Source organism: Hypanus sabinus, chromosome 8 (genome assembly GCF_030144855.1).
Source record: "Hypanus sabinus isolate sHypSab1 chromosome 8, sHypSab1.hap1, whole genome shotgun sequence".
In the NCBI taxonomy this organism is placed as follows: domain Eukaryota; kingdom Metazoa; phylum Chordata; class Chondrichthyes; order Myliobatiformes; family Dasyatidae; genus Hypanus; species Hypanus sabinus.
Genome location: NC_082713.1, coordinates 146144212 through 146166370, shown reverse-complemented (window position 1 = coordinate 146166370; position 22159 = coordinate 146144212). Strand labels below are relative to the sequence as shown.

The window sequence follows — 22159 nt, the reverse complement described above, 5'->3', positions numbered from 1 at the left end:
AGGTAGACGGGATTGTAAAGAAAGCTTTGGCACATTGGCCTTCATTAAACAGGAGATGTGATGTTACGTTTAAGTTGTATAAGACGTTGGTGAGGCCTAGTTTGGAATATTTTGTGCAGGTTGGTCACCTACCTACAGGAAAGATGTAAACAAGGTTGAAAGAGTGCAGAGAAAATCTACAAGGATGTTGCCAGGTCTGGGGGACCCGAGTTATAAGGAAAAGATTGAATAGGTTAGGACTATATTCTTTTGAACATAAAAGATTGAAAAATTTGATAAAGGTATACTAAATTGTGAGGGGTCTAGATGGGTTAAATGCAAGCAGGGCTTTCTCCAATGTGGTTGGCTGGAACTACAATCAGAGTCCATGGGTGAAAGGTGAGAAGTTTGAGAGGAACATAAGGAGAAACATCTTCACTCAGAGGGCTCTGAGAGTGTGGAATGAGCTGCCAGCATGTAGTGAACTACATATACCTGTCTGGACACGCCCCCCTGCTGACTGCTCCTGTGGCTCCTCCCTCAGACCCCTGTATAAAGGGGTCAAGGCCTGAGCCCGGCCACTCAGTCTCCAGGATGTAGTATGATGGTCACTCACTGCTTGTTCCTTCTTCCAGTCAATAAAAGTCAATATCTCGCCTTACGTCTCAGAGTGAGTTATTGATGGTGCATCACAGCATAAGTGGTGCATGCGAGCTCAATTTCAACATCTACACGAAGTTTGTATCGATGCACGGATGGTAGGGGTATACAAGGCTATGGTCCCGGTGCAGGTCGATGGGAGAAGGCTGTTTAAATGGTTTCAGCATGGACTAGATGGGCCAAAGGGCCTCTTTCTGTGCTGTATTTCTCCATGACTCTTTGACCCCAAGCTGTAATAGTGTCGCACCAATCACTACCCTACCACGGTGCCCCACAAGGACAGCGTGGGGAGTTAGAGGCCAGCTTAGGGTAAAGGAGCAAGAAAAGGCCTGTTCTGGTTTGGAGGTCGGGGTGTGTGTGTGTGTGTGTGAGTGTGTGTGTGTGTGTGTGTGTGTGTGTGTGTGTGTGTGTGTGAGTGTGTGTGTGTGTGTGTGTGTGTGTGTGTGTGTGTGTGAGTGTGTGTGTGTGTGTGTGTGTGTGTGAGTGTGTGTGTGTGTGTGTGTGTGTGTGTGTGTGAGTGTGTGTGTGTGTGTGTGTGTGTGTGTGTGTGTGAGTGTGTGTGTGTGTGTGTGTGTGTGTGTGAGTGTGTGTGTGTGTGTGTGTGTGTTGATTGCTCATGCAAACAACACATTTGCTGTTCATGTGATAAATAAACCTGAATCCTGAATCTAAAAATATTTCCACATGTCTTCTAAGATTTCTCTACAAGGTCAGAGGTTCTGACTCAGACTATCTGAATGCATTTCAGATTTAGATGATGTAAAGGGAACTGTGGATGCATTAAAGAAGGACTCAGCAGAAGTTAGGAAGCAAGAGAATGTGACTGTGAACACGCTTTGGTGAGTCAACCCTTGCAAAAATGATGAAGCAGCAGTGTGTTTTCCTGACTGCTGTAAATTCTTGCAGAGAACTCTTCCGAGGAGCAACAGTACAGCTTCAGTTTCTTTCAGATACTGCCACTATCCACGACACATTTTAATGGGCTTAACTTAGCTTAAAATGCTAAAAGGAAAAGGTAATTATTGTAGCTTTAAGAGAAGTAGGAAATTGCTTCAGCATATTTATTTATATTAACACTCATGAATAACACTGTCTTGTAGGTACGTACAGACATCCAAATGAAGGCAAAACCCTTCACGGCAGGGAACACTAAAGAGTCCAGGCTAGCTTGTGCGCAAGAATCTGACACACTCCATCCCACTAAGTCCTGGGTCCCAGCGCCTGCCAACAACCTAATTCATTCATTCTCCCTCCTCAGCACTGGTTGAAAAACAAGAATCTTGATTCTACACCATCCATCCAGCCTACCAATGCCCTCCCCTCCATCTGCTATTTTCACCTTTACCCTAGGCTACATCTACACTATCACTTTCCCCTAATATACACTCTTACTCCCCCCTCGATCCACTCCACACTCCCTTCCTCCAATAGTCCACTCTCCTCTCCCACTAGATTCTTCCCTTTTCAGCCCTTGACCTTTCCCACCCACCTGGATTCACCCATGACTTTCCAGTTAGCCTCCTTCTCCTCCCCGCACCTTTTCATTCTGGTGCCTTCCCCCTTCCTCCTCAGTTCCGAAGAAGGGTCTCGACCCAAAACGTTGACTGTTTAATCATCCCTACAGATGCTGCCTGACCTGCTGCTCTCTTCCAGCATTTTGTGTGTGCTACATATACATTACCAACTCGTCTGCATAAAAATAGCCTTTTAATTGCCAATCAGAAATTCATATTTTATCACTGAAACACTGGACATAATATATTCTTACCACTCATCTTCTCTAATGAAAAATAACTATAGAAAACATATATTTTGCATGACAATCACCTCATTCTCCTTGATCAATGTTATACAGTTATAATGTTATTTTCATTTGACATTACATACACTAGACACCAGGAAAGTTATGAGGGTAGCTGAATCCTGTAAAACCATCTTCTAGTATCATGAAATGTTCCGATTATTTCCCAAGATTGTGTTCGATAGCTGCACTCACCCCGTAGGTTACGAATGAAGTCCTCCAGCATCATTTTCCGATCTGGTTTGATGTTGGGGCTATACATGTCTGTGTTAAGCAAAATGATAGCGAAAGCCAGAATGAAGATGGTGTCCGGATTGTGGAACTGCTGAACCACATCAGGGTTGCACATGCAATAGCGCTGGCTGAAAGAAGACACAGAAGAGTTAAAAACAATCAGAAGCAGGCACGAGTGACTGGCAGGCTGAGCCTTCAGCAAAGAACCCAAAGCAAATAAATTCAGTGCATACCTTGCTGTAAAATTGACAGTTTTAGATAAGACAATGCTCCTGTATTTAATATTCCCAAAGGAATGCATTACTCTCAAATAATATGCTGATTTCTGTATTGGTTTAATTAAGAACCTGACAATCTGCTTGACTGGTCATTCAAGCTCCCACTGTAGTTATCATAAAGATGAAGACACATCATGACCTGGTTCACATACTTTCCAAGGAGTGTTTCTGCTAATGGATCTATTATCTTTCTCATATAAATAATTAGTATTGTACGCTGGGTTACTGAAACAAATTTGCGCTGCTCCTTGTAATTGTCCTGTGTGGGTAGACGCGCCTGTCAGCAATATGCATTTATACGACAGCTTGCCTTCTCCAAACGCAGCTGGGGTTACAAAGCCCACTGAGGATGTGCTGGAGTGCAGGTCAGTGAAAGGGAGGGTAGCATTGAGGCAATGCTCAGCTTGTCACACATTTCAGGAACCACAGAGGCAATAAGGGAAAGCATGGGGCACGTGGAAAGAAATGATGGGTGGAGGAGAGCAGGTACAGGGCTGGAGATGGCAAAGAAAACAGAGGCGTCAGCACAGTAGCAGTTCTTCACCTATTCTGAGAAGGTAGCGAAGAGGGAATGCTGTTTTACATCACTGTTAACTTCATATACAGTAGCTGGACTAGAGAACATGTTTTTTTTTTACCCCCAAGCAACCAGCTAGTTCTACAAAGGGCAGGTTTTCAGCTCAGGGAGCCCAGCACTTTATTGCTCTGTGCGAGTGAGGCCCTTTGTTTTCCTTGATTCCCGTGAGGGGGTTATTGTTGAAATAGTAGATCAGGAATCAATGGGAGGAGTGTTTTGGGAAAATAGACTGCCTCAAACTGTTGTCAATGCCAGAACAAAAAAATCTCAATAGACAAGTCTCCAAAACTGACTGCATGTACAGTAATTTACATTCCTGCCTTCTCTCTGACATGGCACCTGCAAACAGCTGAAAAGTCAGGTAGATACCAGTGACAACCCAGCAGTTATAGACCTGAACATCAAACTTCTATCATAGTCTGGGAGGTTAAATATAGCAACATCAATGTCACCATCCTGAGAGAGATATATTGAGCATGGGAAGACTGATTCGAGCAACAATGCTATAGGCAACCTTGGAGACACAAGTGACAACAGATGCTGAAAGCTGGAGCAAAAGATAATCAAACTGCTGGAGAGCTCAACAGATCAAGCAGCATCCATGGAGGGAAATAAGCAGTCAACATTTTGGACCTAGTCCCATCATCTGAACTTCGAGATAAAGGGGAGATAACCAGTATAACGAGCCAGCAAGTGATAGGTAGCTCCATGTGAGGACGGGTGAAATTCAGATGGAGGAGGGAAGGAGAAGTGACAAAGGCTGAAGTGAGAGGTGGAGGTAACAGCAGTGGATGATGGAATCTGATAGGAATGGAAGGTGGAGCATGGAATGAAAAAGGGAGGTGCCACAAGCATTACCAACGATTTCAGAAAAACGTTCAGTCACAAAGAAAAAATAATATTGCCTGAGTGGCACAACTGTAGTCCTAATCCAGCTTGTTGTTTCACCAAGAGAACACCAGATGACAGCACCGAGCAAACACCGCAACAGGCTTGCGCCTAGTCCTCACCACAACTGAGGCAACACAGCTCCCTTGTTGTTGGTGTTGCCAATGAACCAGTGAATCAGACTTTCAGTATTCAACGTCCAACAGGGTCTTGCAATCCCAATAAAAATGTCCAGGACAATCACTTGCACTGCACGCCATCACGATGTAATGGTATGTAACAAGTCCAGGGGACAATACAACAATGGTACCCGATACGTCCAGCTCCATCACTATTGAGCAACTCGCCAACGAGATAGCCCTGGAATGCCTGATGTTCTTCATATCCAGCAATGAATTGCAATCATAAAAAAAAATGTACAGGATGAACAAACACATCTACGATTAGACGCAGAGTGTGCCGTTATCTTACTGGCAATGAGGAGGGAGAGTAACACGGCTTGCAAGTGAGAATTCCAGAGGGCTATGGTAGATGGAGTGAGGGTGCTGTGAAATCTTTCTATCCATGGTCTCCTGCACCGTTCCAAGGAGACCAATCAAAAGCATGAGGAACAACGCCTCATCTTCCAACTAGGCACACAGCAGCTTTCAGGACTCAATATCAAATTCAACCAAGTCAGGTTAGTCTCTGGCTGGCCCTGCATTAAGTCTGTTTTTCTCTGTCCACAGACACCGTCTAATGTACTGGGCTTTTCTAATATTCTCTTTTGACTTCATCTCTCTGTAACAGCTTAGATCTGTATTTCACAGCATTTACGTGTCTCAATGGTTGTTTTTCCTCTTTAGTATACTCAATGTATCAAGCAGATGGCCTCACCCTATCATAAATCTTCTCTTTGTCTTACCACCACTCTCATACTCTGTCTGCAACTTAACACTAACTTGTCTTCACCATTCTGGTCCTGAGGAAGAGCCTTTGATATGAAACGTTAATGTTGTTTTTCTTTGCACAGATAACACCTGACCTGTCGAATGCTTCCAGCACTTTGCAATTTCCGCCTTTTGGACAGATTGCTTCAATGCCCTAGAATTCCCTGCTGCAAAGGGCTATTCTGGGCCATTCAATTCTGAAATCAATAGATTATTGGGCCACTAAGGGAATCAACACACATTGGTAAATGGTGACAAAGTGTAATCGATACGGAACGTGATCCACTGAATAGAGAACAGGCGGGATGGGGAGGGGGGAATAATGCTACTCCCATAAGAAATATGCCCTGAATGTGCAACCTGGCAAGATAGGAAGGACAGGACAACACGATGAGTTGTTGTTAATATCTATTCACCTGAAATGACATTGAATTACTCCTGAGAATTTGCTTCTATTTTATCTCAACAATACATTAATCCCTATGACCTGCTTTAAAAAGGATCACATTTTAAACCCAGATTTTGGCTAATTCGTATTCTAAGAATTGCTTTCTGCAAAGTAAACACAGCAGCAGTAATCACAATGAATTTTGTTTAACTTTTGAAGTTTATAAACAGGATGCAAATTTATTAAACTTTTCTCTCAGCTACACAACCTACACTAATCAGTTTAATTATTAATCCAAATGAGCATGTTTAAAGGTCATTATCCAGTTGATGGTGTCAATAACATCTTTCTAATTTGCTTAAACAGTTCTCTACCATCCTGCTCCTGTAATTATTATAGATGGGCTCATACTAATTAAAAATTTGAATTAGAACAGTTCATCCAAGTTATCAAACACTGATGTGCCAATCCTTCATTTTAATAGTATCACTTGCATCGGTGGACATTTAAACAGTGTATGAGGGTCCTAGGGCCCCCATTTTAATTAGAGTTCACTGCATCCCCACCTCCCCCCCTTGTCTGCGGTGGGAGAACTTTAAACTGGTTAAATTCCTGGACAGCAACTCCAAACCATAATGAACTAGAAATAGGAATTCATGACCTACCACAGCAGCTAGGAAATTTGAATTGTCACAGTAAACAATTGGAATAAAAAGCTTCTATCAGGGTTCTGAAGAAATGGTGAAGGCATTAGTGATGATCTTTCAAAAATCACTAGATTCTGGAATGGTTCTGGAAGACTGGAGATTTGCAAATATCACTCCACTCTTCAAGAAGGGAGAGAGGCAGAAGAAAGGAAATTATAGGTCAGTTAGCCTGGCTTCACTGGTTAGGAAAATGTTGGAATTGAGTGTTAAGGATGTGGCTTTGGAGTACTTGACAAAATAGGCCAAATTCAGCATGGTTTCCTTAAGGAAAAACCTTGCCTAACAAATCTGTTGGAAGTCTTTTAGGAAATGACAAGCAGGCCAGATGAAGAAGTATCAGTGGATGTTTTGTACTTGGATTTTCAGAAGACATTCGACAAGATGCCGCACACGAGGCTGGTTAACAAGAACCCATGGTTTTGCAAAAAACATACAAGCATGGATAGAGCTGATTGGCAGGAGACAAAGAGTGAGAATAAACTGAGTCTTTTCTGATTGGCTGCTGGTGACTAGTGGTGTTCTGCAGTGGTCAGTGTCGGGACCAAAGCTTTTTACCTCGATCAATGATTTGGATGATGGAACTGATGGCTTTGTGGCCAAGTTTTCAGAAAATACAAAGGTAGGTGAAAAGGGCCAGGTAATGTTGAGGAAACAGGGAGGTTGCAGAAGGACTTGGACAGATTAGGAGAATGGGCAAATAAATGGCAAATGGAATACAGTGTCGAGTAGTGTATGGTCATGCACTTTTGTAGAAGGAATAAAATTATAGACTATTTTCTAATCAGGGAGAAAACTCAAATATCCAAAGTGCAAAGCAATGTTCCCTCTAAGGTGCACACATCTTTTGCCTTTGGCATACAAAGGAATTTAGACGGCGCACAAAAAATTTTCACCCTCTACCTGGTTGGCATGTTAAGTATATTTCATGATTGTGTACAATCATATTTCTGTTTCCCATTTCTGATGTGGATGGTGTTGACAATGTGGAATTTGTGATGATTTGTCTGCAGTTTTTAGAACTGTCTTATTTATACAGTACTGCTTTTATAAAAGAAATTATTGATTCATTATGTCAAATTCCAAAGAAGCAAAGGGCTATTGATCTTATTACATGCTGTCATACAGTACGAGACATATGACTCATTGATGTAGATTATTTTATTTCTTTTGAACAATGAACAACAAGCTGGACTTGGTAGTTTATCATCCTTGGAATACTTCATGTTTCCCTCCACTTAAAAGTTTTCAGTGCACACATGTTGTTCTCACTGGGTAAAAAATTGCAGAGCACAGGATTTTTGCGCACACTGAGCATTCCAAATTAGCAGGAACAGTGGTGCAAAGGGAATTGGGAGTCCTTGTGCAGGATTCCCTAAAGGTTAATTTGCAGTTTGAGTAGATAGTAAGGAAGGTAAATTCAATGTTAGCATTAATTTCAAGAGGACTGGAATATAAAAGCAAGGATGTAATGCTGAGCCTGGCTGGTGAGGCCTCACTTGCAGCAGTTTTGGGCTCCTTACTTAAGAACATTGGAAAAGGTTCAGAGGAGCTTGATGAAAATGATTCCAGGAATGAAAGGCTTATTGTATGAGGAGTGATTGATGACTCTGGGCCTTTATTCACTGGAATTTAGAAGAATGAGGGGGCATCTCATTAAAACCTATTGAATGTTGAAAGGACTAGATAGAGTGGATGGTTCCTATGGAGTGGGAGTCTAGGACTAGGGGGCATAGCCTTAGAATAGAGGGATATCCACTTAGAATGGAGATGAGGAGGGATTTCTTTAGCCTGTAGGTGGTGAATCTGTGCAACTGGTTGCCACTGGTGGTTGTGGAGGTGATGCACCATCAATAACTCACTCTGAGACGTAAGGCGAGATATCGGCTTTTATTGACTGGAAGAAGGAACAAACAGTGGTTGAACACCATACTACATCCTGGAGACTGAGAGGCCGGGCTCAGGCCTCAATCGCCTTTATACAGGGGTCTGTGGGAGGAGCCACAGGAGCAGTCAGCTGGGGGCGTGTCCAGACAGGTATATGTAGTTCACCACAGGAGGCCAGGTCATTGGGTGTATTTAAGGTGGAGGTTGGTAGGTTCTTGATTAGTCAGGGCAAATACGGAAGAATGGGGTTGAGAGAGAAATGGATCAGCATGATGAAATAGCAGAGTAGACTCAACGGGCCAGCTGGCCTAGTTCTGTTCCTATGTCTTATGGTCAAAATTATTGAATTGCCATCAACTTCCACCTCTCTTGTACAGAAGAAAGTGTGCTCACCTTGTCCGCTCTGGACTGTATATATATTTCAGACACAGAGCAACGTGCTCAAGCCTTAACTTTTCTTTTAAAAAGCAAGTGTGTATGAAGACAAACAAGAGTGCATTGTATCAAAACAATCAAAATGAGAAAAGATAAAATGCAGCACTGCACTTGACAAAGACCATGGTATAGCTAGTCCAGCTGAATAGGTTATGCCTTCACAAAAACATGTAGAGAACTGAGCCATATTTGAGAGAGTCATCTCAAAAGAAGTCAAGAAACAATCCTCAGAATCATATGAACACTGTAAGTCCAATCATTAACTCTGCCAAATAACATTTCACATTTAACTACCGGTAGCAGCAGAGTTGGAGAAAAGTGGCCTTGAGAGGGCTTAATTTTGACTCCAAATCCTATAAAGATATTATTACATCAGGTCATATGTTGGCAAGAGAGACTCTTATTGATTACTACTTTCTATGTTCATTTGAAGAGCACAAAGAAAGAAAAGCCTTCAATGCACAATTCACCACTGAACAAACCAGCTGAATCTTGATAAATATAGCTGTTAGACTGAGCTTAAGAAAAGAAAAGAACATAAAGAAAATACACTGATGACCTGGTGCAGATGCACACAGCCTTCCTGATGGAATCCTGACCTCACAATCTGGTCATCTTCCACTGTGTTGTGCATTACTGCCACTATACGAAATGGGATCAGTTCTGAACAGATATAGCAACATAAAACCAGGCGTTCACAAGGCACCTTGAGCTGTCGGATTTGTGCCTAGGTCTACTATTACCAGCAAGCTTAGAAACCAACCCTTGCTCAGCAAGAACAGTAGAAGAGCAGACAAGATGCATCATTTGCCAAACTTAAAAACTGTGTGCCAATGCAGGATGTTAAACAGTGAAAACAGCTTGTTGTCGAGCTGTGATCCTGCAACCAACATATTAGATCAGAGTTTTGGACTTCTGCCATGAGCATTTATGAATGATTATGCACAATTAAACATCTAATGGGAGGAGTAAACTCCAAGAGTATCCCTATCCTTAGTGATACCAACGCATAAGCAAGTCCAAAGCATTGTAAAGCAAAACTGCTGATAGGATAATCCATCCTTTGCTCCTCCTGAAATGTCCATCAACAGCGAAACCATTCTTCAGCCAGTTATCAAAGGCTGACAGCACTGGATGCAGCAAAGGTTTTGGGCTCTAAAATTATCCTGGCATCAGTGCTTACGATTGTCACTCCTGATCCAGTTGCACTTCTATCCAAGCTGTTGGACAGCTATTGGCATCGATACAACAATAATAAAAATTTCAAAGATGTGTCCTGTCTATGAAAAGTGGCATTAAATGGCTTCTAATCAGCGATAAGTGCCTCAGCACCGTGCACTTTGAGATCAGTCTCAACAATTTGGCTCTGACCAGCCTTGATCACAAGACGTGACTGATGTTTACACCGAGGCAGCATTTGATCAAATGTAAACATTGGATTCAGTTGAAATCAGAGAGAAAAACCTCCTTTGGCAGGAGTCAGACCTTGCATATAGGAGAACGGATGTGTCAATTGGATGTCATACATTTAAGTCCCAAACTGTTGCTGTAGGAATTCCACAGAGCAACAGTCCTCTTTTGGTTCACCATAATATCAAAAACAGTGAAGTGTACCAATGATTGCGTGGTATGCTCAAGGGCAACTAGGGATGGGCAATAAATGCTGGTTTAGATGGCGTTGACCACATCCCAACAGTGAATAAATAAAAAAACAATCAATCCATTACTCAAGATACTGAAACAGTCCGTCCACACATGACAAGACCCGGACAACATTCAGGCACAGACTGGAGAATGGCAAGCAACACTTATGCTCCACAAGTCCCAAACATTCACTTGCTGATTAGCAGACAGTTCAGACTTCTTCCTTCAATGGCATTACATCAGTGAATCCCCTGTCACTTGCATCCCAAATGTGACTAGTTTCTATTTGCAAGTTAATGGGGCAAGATGTGATGATAATACATACAGTTGCATTAATAAACACCGGGCAGTCTACTCAAAAGCAAGTGCGCATGACCAAATAAGGTTCACAAATTCCCATCTCTCAATTGTCTGGCACCTGGCAGTGACAACTAGTTATTTTGCTTCAGGAGGTAGGATGGGCAGCGATCACCATACAAAGTTAATCCAAACATGTACCCTTCATAGTGTACCTCAGCTTGCCTTTCCCTGCACTGATGCTAGTTAGATTGAGCTGCTTTCTTGATGGCACTTCACTTTGTAAAACCAGCCCTACAGGACCAACCTTCAACATTGCCACAGCCCGAAACTCCCAATTCCTCTTAAGTTGAATCGTAAGCCCTGAATCAAATCTCAAATCACAAATTATGGCTGTGACCAGCAATTGCTAAGCCCAGGCCGTCTGACCCAAACCCCTTTGCAGGCTTGTTGGCTCTGGAGCCTTAGCAGAACCCAGGGTCCTTGTTACAAGTGCTTGTGACTAGGCCAAGTTGACTCTATTACTATGAGCTCCCCAGCTAGAAGTGCAGAAGCTGCAAATCTCCCCATTTTCATACAAGATACTTGCCCTTCCATGTAAGTATCTAAATCAGTCAATCCAGATTTCCACCAGAGTACAGGTTAGAAATTTATGCATAGTTACCTTTGCTAAAGGGACACAGCAGTATCAAACATTCTTTGTGCTTAGTTTCATTAATCTCAATGGTACTAGATCTCAGGAAGAAGGGACAATAGGCAGCCAACTCTATAGCAGCACTCAGTGTCAGCGACCAAAACTATACTCCTAGATTTACTCAATTTTCAAATATTCTCAATGAAATGCTCAATATTAGTGCTTTGAGGAGAAATCTCAATAAAGATTTTCCCTATCAAATTACATTTGCAATATTTTTAACCTCATTTTTAAAACGATAAAAAAGTTTTAAATGTAACTACAGTTGTACACATTTAACAACTGTAGTGTTTCATAGAGAATTTTCACCCATTACCCATTTCTTTATGAGTACGTTCGTAGGTGGGGAGCTCACACACTCAGCTGAGCTACAGTGACAAAGTGGCCAACTACAGATTCAAAATGGTCTTTTCCAGACTGAGTACAAAATCATCACATCTGGTTGGAAAACAAAGATAAAAATGTCATCAGCAAGCTGACCAGTCCAGCAAATTTACAACTGAAGGAGCATGAACACTGAACACACTGTAAAAGCAGCTTCAGAAAGAACATTTCTCAGTACCTGAATGCTTCAATGAGCCGTTCCACTTTCTGGGCCTCTCCCTGCACGCGAATGTGAGCCTGGAACTTGCGCAATGCTTCATCCAGTTCCATGTTTGAGAAGTCCATCTCATCAACAACACAACTAGAATGAAGCAGAAGACAATTGGTTCCTCCTGTTATAGAGTAAATGTCATGTTATCATTGGAGTGGGCCATTAGTTTGGGTAGGACACCAGACTGGCCCAAATCCATTCAATCACTTCTTAAATTTTATTAAGCAAGCTGCCCAATAGATGCATTGGCTCTGGTATTTGTTCTTCTGGTATGATCCAAGCTGGAAAAACTCTATGACTACCGATCCCTCCCAGGTTACGAACGTGCATCACATGGGAATGGGAAACAATCACCTCTCTATTGGAACCATACTTTCTGTTCAATTTCAATTAAAAAACATGTTTTTGAAACTTTTAACATGCCTTTAACAATAATGGATGTCAGGCAACATTACATTACAACATGTAATAAAGCTTGGATTCAGATGACAGAAAATAAGCCATTCAATTTTTGTTCTTATATTTGGATGGAATGTTGTACATTTGATGTCTACTGAAATAGAAAATCATAACATAATTTTTAATAAATATTGGGTGGGGGAAGACGCATCCAATAATTCAGTATAAGAGGCAGCTCAAACCATCTGATTTTCTGCTGCCTAGTACACACATTGGTTTAGGCATCCATTCTTCAGATATGATTCCAGATGGGCAAAGTAATTGACAGCAGATCCTCCCCAGGTTATGAAAGCCCAGCATATCTACATCTCATACATAAGAACAAGCTTTTGTAGACCATAAGACATAGGAGCAGAATTAGGCCATTCAGCCCATTATGTCCGCTCTGCCACCCCATCATGGCTGATCCTGGATCGCATACATTCTCGGAATCATCCTTGTGAACCTCCTCTGGATTCTCTCCAATGCATTATTTCTGAGATATGGGGCTCAAAACTGTTGACAATATTCCAAGTGCAGCCTGACTAGTGTCTTTTAAAGGCTCAGCATCATCTCCTTGCTTTTTATATGCTATTCCCCTTGAAATAAATGTCAACATTGCATTTGCCTTCTTTACCACAGACTCAACCTGGAAATTAACCTTCTGGGAGTATTGCTTGAGGACTTCTATGTCCCTCTACACCTCTGATGTTTGACCAACATCATGAATTTGCCAGCTGTTGCAGGAATATAGACTGCGCAGGAACGTGGTTCACAGCCGCAGTGCTGAATTATGAATTATCCAGCTTACATACAGTTCACAGGAATGGAATCATGCCATAAACTGGGAAGGACCTGTGTTCAAAACTAGCCATGCAAACATACACATCTTAGGTATAATTGTTGGGTAATTCCTGGTGATTTTTTTCTTTCATGACACGGGTGTGTTCAGGCCAAATGAACCATTCTAATCCTGCCATTGCCGAGCTCAATTAATTGGCACTTGCTAAGGATCAAGTACAGCACCTCTGACTTGTGCAGTGCTCTTATTAATTTAACCACTGAACCACAGGCAAACCTCTAACCTTATTCTCAAAAAAGAAAAGGAGAGAAGACACAGAAAACCAAAGCTTTCTAGAAAGGCTCTCTGTCAGTTTTGTGTCGCAAATAATAAGAAATGCCTTTCAGTGAAGTCCATAATTTAATCTCAGGATTTGAAATGATACATGGAAAGTATTCTTCGATGTCTACAATAATGTAGAAGTTCCCACGGAAAGTTTGGTGCCACATAAGGGAAAGGGCAAATATTAAAAAACATACAAGACCAATTTATTCTCTTCTTTTAATACATCCATCGATAATGAATTATCTCATCCTTCCTAAACAACTTTGCCCTCAAGGGTTCTCTGTGCTTTTATTGCTTTCTGTTTCCTCGGCATATTTTAAGAGTGCACCGTTAATTTAAGGCTTAATCACCTTGGAATTGTTGCATGTACAAGTCTAATTTTCTCAACTCTGTACAGAATGCAATATACTTTTTGCACAACGGTATGTTCCTGCTTTTTCCCTGAAATCTTCTTTTATCCAGCCAGAAACAACTACTGTCTGGAGAATTTGAATTTCCTTCAGTCATGTCAGCTTGGAGCACCTTTAGAATTACAAGAAAAATAAACAGTTCTTGATGGAGCTGATTCTGCATTAAGACTTGCCACACATGTTGGAGTCAGATCTTCTGAGAGCCTATTTTTTTTTTGCTTTTTATGTGCTAGAGTGCTGAATCACTGGGATGTCAGGGATCGGAAGCTCAGCAGCTTTTAAAAGGCTATTGCACTTGAAACAGTGCCCCATTGCCATTGTGTAAGCGGTAGGGTCTAACAGGTTGAGTTTGCGAAAGCATTCTTCAAAACATTCTCCTGAAGAAAATTTGATCCTGTCAAAGCAGATGCAAAAAGAATTGAGGTTGACTTAACACGAGAGGGGAATAGGTAACTGAGTGGGCAACTTCCTCACACAGAGGGTTGGGCAGCCAGGGAAAGTGGTTGAGGCAGGTACAGAAATAAGACTTAAGAAGCATTTGGACAGGTCTAGAGATAGGTAAAGCATTGAGGAATAAGGGGAAAAGATGGGCAAATGGGACTAGCTTAGACAAGATCTTGGTTGGCATTGGAAAGTTGCACAGAAGGACATTTCCATCCTGTTTGATTCTAGGACTCCATGAGAACATAGGAGCAGAAAAAAATAGAAGCAGAAGTAAGCCATTCAGCCCTTCATTACTGCTCCACCATTCAGTAAGATTATGACCTCTTTACTGTACTGATCCCATATTCATTATTTTTTCTTACTATCTAAACTCTATTATGTTCCATCCTTTAATATAGTCAATGAATGCACCTCGAAAGGCCTCCTGGGGGGAGATTTATTCATCCAGAAAAGACTTTACTTCTATTCCACAAACTGCAAATGCATATCGATCTCACCCGGAAAGATATCATCATTGGGTCTAAATTCCAAGAAATATGTACACAACAGCACTGTGGGAATACCTTAGTACCTTTACCAGAAAATCTGCACTGGCTCACTACAACCTTCTTAATGAAACTTAGGGATGGGTGGTAAATGTTGGGCTGGCTAGTGGCACTCAGATCACAGGAAATGAATAAATGGGGAGTGTTGGGTGCAGGGAATGTACTGCCAGTAGCGATGGTGGAAGCGGATACAATAGGGTCTTTTAAAATACATGGAGCTTAGAAAAATAGAGGGCTATGCACTAGGGAAATTCTAGGCATAGAATTACAAGGTTGGCACAACATTGTGGGCCGAAGGGCCTGTAATGTGCTGTAACTTTCTATGTTCTAAATGTTGGGCATTGTCATTATTGAAGATTTTAAAAATCAATTATCCATGGAAGTCCATTTATTTCATTTATGGTAAAACTGCCCACTACTATCCATAACTGAATGTGCAGAGTTTAAGTCTGATCATACCATAGTGGGATTGTTCCCAGCTCTCTGCTGTATATGCCAGCTGCTACTGGAGTACTGAGGCTGGCATTTCAAGAATAGTATGAACTTAAACTACCTATTAGGAAGTCTGTGGATTTGAGAACAGAGCAAATTACCCTCACTAAATTTGCTGAAAGTAGAAATAGCACAGTTTATTAAGCTGTCAGTGCTGAGAATGATAATTGCATTATGGAATGGAAAATAAGGGAGTTGAGCATCAATTATTTCCCTCCTGCTCTACCTCAAACTCATTCACAGTTAGGGTGGAATATTTCCAACACTTCATGAAAGAGCAATCTCCAGTCAACAAGCAAATCTTTAGTTCCTGTAGTCCCAAGTTTTTTTAAAAAAATCAAATGTTATCCTTCAGAACACTTTGGCTTAATCCAATTGCTGTGACCCAATTGCCTCCATCTGCGGAATTGCTCTGGTGCATTGAGGTCTTGCCTGAGAGCAAAATTCTTGCTCTAACAAGCTCCTGGATACAACTCATGAAAAATGTAATAAATGAAAAAAGGCAGTGAACAAAAAATATGAACAGCTTCCAAAGAGTAAAGCACCAAGTAAGTAAAGGGCAAAAGGCATACTTTTACCCATGTACATAGATTATTCTTTCCAGCTGTGTTCTTTGCTGTTTAGAAAGTATTATAGTTCTAAGCTGGATTTCAGTCCTGTATTACTAAGCTCTAGCCTTGTGCTGTCATTTAATGATTTAAGGGAAGTTATGAAATGGTGCTGCAAAACACCAATTTTTTTTTTTGAGGTCTTATATAGTTACACCCGTAGTGGTTTAACCTCCCATGCAGCACATGGCGTTATGCACTTGTATAAAATTTGTCTGAGTTCACTTTTAATGCATTTGATAATCTATTTAAATGTCTCTATTATAACAGGGTTAACTTCACATGCAAAGATCAATCACTCAATATTAGTAAATTCCCTGGAACTTTAAGATGCTTCATGAAAATACAACATGAGAGCATGTCATGTGCAAAGCTTAATAAGACAGTTTTGAAGGGAGATGTTGAATATTATACTCATGTTATACAAATATGAATACATGCTCAATGTGCATAAGGAAAATGATGGTGGCAGTGCTGATGATGCATGGATCTGCTGACCATTCCTCTGTGAAATAACATTGGATAATTTAACCATAACTATCTTTTCTATTCTACTGTGACCACTGAATCGCTGATATATTACATTCCAGTTTCAGCAGTTAATTTATGAAGACACAGAACAAAGAATGATATTAGCTCCATTGACTGGAGTGCAGGCCACAGTTGGTTCATATTCTGCCTGCATCTATGTGGGCTACCTCTGAATGCTCCAGTTTCCCAAACAAAAACAGGTGTTTTAGTGAGCTAATTGGCCAATGGAACTTGCTCCTATAGTGTAGATGAATGGAAATTGAGGTGGGGGGGAGGAGTTGATGGAAATAGAGGGAGAACAAGATGGGTTGGGATTGTATAGTGCCAAGGTGGGTGTCTGATGGTTGGCATGTACTCAATGGGCTGAAAGTCCTGTTGCAATCTTGTATCTCTCTGTGACCATCACTAAGATTTATCAAGCAAAAGATGGTCCGATTTAGAAACATCTTGAAGAATGATCATACTAAAGGTATTGGAAGGGGTGGATGCCTGGTTGAGGCAGAATTCAGAAGAAATCAATCCTGAGCATTTAGAACAGAGACACATAGAAAACCTACAGAACAATACAGGCCCTTCGGCCCACAAAGCTGTGCCAAACATATCCCTACCTTAGAAATTACTAGGCTTACCCATAGCCCTCTATTTTTCTAAGCTCCATGTACCTACCCAGGAGTCTCTTAAAAGACCCTATCGTATCCGCCTCCACCACCGTCACTGGCAGCCCATTCCACTCACTCACCACTCTCCGTGTAAAAAACTTACCCTGCCGTCTCTGTACCTACTTCCAAACACCCTAAAACTGTGCCCTCTCATACTAGCCACTTCAGCCCTGAGAAAAAGCCTCTGACTATCCACATGATCAATGCCTCTCATCATCTTTTAATTACAGTTGATTGTATGGTGTAATTGAACAAATGATTGATGTTATGATCTCACCCATCACCAAGACAGGATCTATAGCATGAAGGTCTTTGGATAGAGGAATACAAATAGACAAAGACTTGGCCAAAGAGGGTAAACAAGAGATTGGTTCAGCTTAAATTGACAAATGAGAAGAACTGTATTGGATTAGTGTCTGACACTAAATGAGAGTGAGAGTAAGTATTAGTAGGAAAAGTAAATTCTGTGTGATGCTAGTCAAACTCTTGATCCCCCAACCTGGGACATCTAACTATTAAGTGCCAACTGTTCTACTTACCAAATGAGTTCTCCTCTGTGATCCTGACCACAGTTTATATGCCACCAAAGGCCAATGTTAAGCAAACACTTGAGGTATTGAGTATAGTGATTTGCAAACAAGAAGCAACCTACACTTACAACTTTGCAATAATTGTCAGGACTGCAATCAGGCTTGTTTGAAGAAACTTCTACCCACTCGTCATCAACATATCACTTGCAGCACCAGGGGTCCCAACACACTTGGCCACTGCTATATTACAATTAGGAATGCCTATCATACAATCCCTAGACTGCATTTTGGGATATCTGACAATCTGGCAGGCCTCCTTCTACCTGCATACAGGCAGAGGCTAAAGAGCAAGACTCAAGAGATAAGGACAACAAAGAGGAGATTGCAGGAGGCAGAGGAGTGGCAACAGGAATGCTTCGAGTAGATGGACTGGACCGTGTCCGACGACTCATCAGAGCATCTGAACAAATACACCATGGTTGTCACAAACTTTATTACAACAGTCATTGAAGAGTACGTCCCCACAAAATCATTCAGCATCTCCCCCAACCAGAAGCCCTGGATGAACCAAGAGATCCGCAAATCTGCTGAGGGCCAGATCAGTCTGGCAACCAAGTGAAATATAAGAGGACCATATACAACTTCGAGACTGCCACCTCACAAAGTGGCAATTCCAGACCTAACTTGAATCGATGAAGGATGCTCAATTGCTGTTGCAGGGCTTGAATATGATCACCTTCTACAAAGTGAAACCAAGCAACATAGGTGTAAAGGTTTTGGACAGCTTGTTCCACACTCTCACAACCTTCTGAGTGAAGAAGTTTCCCCTCATGTTCCCCTTAAACTTTCCACCTTTCACCCTTAACCCATTAGCTCCAGCTGTAGTCTACCCAACTTCCGTGAAAAAGCCTGTTTGCATTTACCCTGTCTATACCCCTCATAATTTTGCATACCTCTATCAAATCTCCTCTTAATCCTCTACGTTCCAAGTAATAAAACCTATTCAACCTTTCCTTATAACTCAGGTCCTCCAGACCCAGCAACATCCTTGTAAATTTTCTCTGAACTCTTTTGACTTTCCTGTAGGAAGGTGACCAAAACTGCATAAAAATACTCCAAATTAGGCCTCAACAATGTCTTATACAACTTCAACATAACATCTCACATAAAAAGGAGAAAGAAATAGAGAACAAAATAGTGAATCTTTTCAATTTTGATTTACCTTACAATGAACTATTGCTTCCCAATAAACCAGTTATATTCATCATCCTTAGAAGTAATTTATGATCCTTAAGAAAAATCAAGAAATTCATATCTCCTAATCTTAACTTAGTCAAGTACTGAAGACTTGTGTTGATCAGCTGACTGGAGTGATATTTTTAACCTCTCACTTCGACAGTCTGATGTACACACCTGCTTCAAGCAGGCTTTAATAATACTGGTGCCCAAGAAGAATGTGGTAACCTGCCTCAATGACTATCATCCTGTAGCACTTACGTTCACTGTGATGAAATGCTTTGAAAGGTTGGTGATGAAACCTGGCAACTCCTACCTGAGGAGTGACTTGGATCTGCTCCAGTTTACCTGAGAGCACACCAGGTCAACAGCAGATCCCATCTCATTGGCTCTTCACTCAACACTGCAACATCTGGGCAGTGAAGATGCATACATCAGGATAGTCTTCAGTGACTACAATTTGGCATTCGGTATTATCAAACCTTCAAAACTAATCAATGAGCTCCAAGATCTAAGCCACGATACCTCTTTGTGCAACTAGACCCTTGATTTCCTCTCTTGTTCAGATTGGCAACAACATCTCCTCCACAATGATCATCGGCACAGGTGCACAAGCTGTGTGCTTTGCTGCTTTCTCTACTCGCTTTATATTTATGACTGAGGCTAAGTGCAGCTCCAGTGCCAGATTTAAATTTAATGACAACACCACTGTTTTTGGGGGAATCACAGGTGCTGATAACTCAGCATATAGGATGGAGACTGAAAATCTGATTGGGTGGTGCCACAACAACCTCTCAATCAATATTAGCAGAAGCAAAGAACTATGACTACAGATGGAGGAAACTGGAGATCCATGAGCCAGTCTTCATCAGGTGAATCAGAGGTGGAGAGGGTCAGCAGCTTTAAATTTCTCCGTATTAAAATTTCAGAGAATCTGTCCTGGGTCCAACAACTAAATGCTACAACAAAGAAAGCATGGTAGCACCTCTGCTTTCTTTGGTTTGTTAAGATTCAGCCTGTCCTCTAACACTTTGACAAACTTCTATAGAAGTGTGGTGGAGAATATATTGACTGGTTTTACCACAGTCTGGTATGGAAACATCAATGCCTTTGAATGGAAGGTACTACAAAAGGTAATGGATAGAGCCGAGTCCATCATGGGTAAAGCTCTCCCCACCATTGAGCACATCTATATATAGCACTGTCACAGGAAAGTAGTATTCATCATCAGAGACCCCCACCATTCAGGCCACACTATCTTCTCACTGCTGCCGTTGGGAAGAAGGTTCAGAGAGGATAACTTCACTCACTTTCAATTACCCCAACACCAAACTCTTCCCACAACCAATGGACTCATTTTTGGACTCCATCGCATGTTCTAGATATTCATTGCTTATTTACTATTATTATTTTACTTGTTTTTTATTGTTTTATTTATTTACAGTGAATGTCCACAAGAAAATGAATCTCAGGCTTTACATGGTGACATAAATATACTTTGATAATAAATTTACGGTGAACTTTTTGCAAGTCTTTGAAAGAACCAATCTTCAGTTGTGTCAATAAAAGGCATTTTTTCTACAGATCTGGTAAAGCTTCAATGGTCACAGGGAGATGGTTGAGGTATGAGGAATTTAAAACATGATAATAAATGGGAACACATTGGTAAAAGGGTACGTGGTATATTCAGTTCAATTATTTATGTGGGCTTAAATTGATACTCCATTAATTATATGTTGGTGAGGAACTGAGATACTTTGACAATCCATGCGAAGATTTTCCAACTTGGTTCATCTAACCAAAGAGTTTAGTACGTCAGCATTGCCTGTTAAAAATCCGGCTACACCTGCACATACGTAGTTCTTGGTCTGGTTATGCTAATAGTTAAAGAATAATGTATTGCCTGTTATCAAAATTCTCAACACGCATCAGAGTTCTCCATCTCCTTCCACAAAGTTTGACATAACTAAAGGAAGCAGTGAAGTGTTAAGCACCTATAACTTGCCAGAGCTCAGGCAGATGGGCAACATTGCCCAGATTTGTCCTTCTGTTCTGTGTTTCTAACTCCAGTATCTTGCTACATTGCAGAGAATTCTCCAAACATTGACAATTTTGATCTATAAACAAATAATTTGTGGAATATGTTAACTAATTCTGCTAACTCTATTTGTGAGCTCTTCTATAATTCAGTAGAGAAATCAAACAATTCTCTTCTTTCCCAACTTGAATCTTGCCAAGAGATGGTATAAGTACCATGGAAAATCAGTCTGAAAGATCTATGAAGAGGCTACCCAATACTTTTTTCATTAATGGAAGTTGAGAAGGACCTCACTAAGCTAAATTCCATTATTTTCCCACAGTCTGAAACTAAAAATTAATGCTAGGTTCTGTGGAGAACAGTTTGAGAAGATAGCTACTATAAGCTCATAGCACAAGTTTGTCTTTTTCTTATTAGCAGAGCTGGCAGACTTTATAAAACCTTATGTAAGTGTTCATGAACTAAACTTCACAGTTTAAGTTTTAGCTGACCTGAATCCTGCAGGGCTCCAGTCAGACTTCAACATTAGTGCTCATGCATAATATGAAAAAGGCTGGGCAGGATAATGTTTGGATCACCTAGACACCTGTGGGTTAACTCATCTTTAGTACCAGCAAAGGTTTCAATGGGATCTCAGCACATTGATTACAGCTGTGGAGCAGGAGAAACTCCTAGGAATTAGTTGGGATCCACTAAAGTTGAACACAATGATTGTGAAGACAGCTTCCAATCCAACAGCCCCCTGCATCAGACAACATGCATCTAAGGTAGTTCCTCGCAACTTCTGATACTTTACAAAATGGTAGTTTCCATATCCTTCTAACTCTGACTCATCTTTTTTTCTCCAGGCCTGCCAAAGGGTTTCGGCCAGAAGCATTGACTGCACTTTTTTCTATAGATGCTGCCTGGCCTGCTGAGTTCCTCCAGCATTTTGTGTTTGTTTCCATATTGTCTTTATATTTGAAAAATAAGGTAAGCTGTGGAACTAGGTGGCAGATACCCCCCAATTTATTCTCTAATTTAAATTGGTGCAAGAGGCTCACAAGAAGGGTGGTGTCACAGAAAGAGGGGAACAAAATGCAATCAAAGTAGAATGAGGGAGATCTCCATCA

General features: G+C 41.2%; 1 protein-coding gene across 1 annotated transcript in view; it reads right to left on the bottom strand.

The window, feature by feature from the left end:
• Positions 1 to 22159, bottom strand: part of LOC132398550 (IQ motif and SEC7 domain-containing protein 3-like) — a 165238-nt gene that overhangs the window by 68216 nt on the left and 74863 nt on the right. The window contains exons 4-5 of the mRNA XM_059978171.1: positions 11958 to 12080; positions 2636 to 2802 (exon numbers count right to left, since the gene is read on the bottom strand). Of these exons, the coding sequence (XP_059834154.1) occupies positions 2636 to 2802; positions 11958 to 12080 (290 nt within the window). The remainder of the gene's footprint in view (positions 1 to 2635; positions 2803 to 11957; positions 12081 to 22159) is intronic.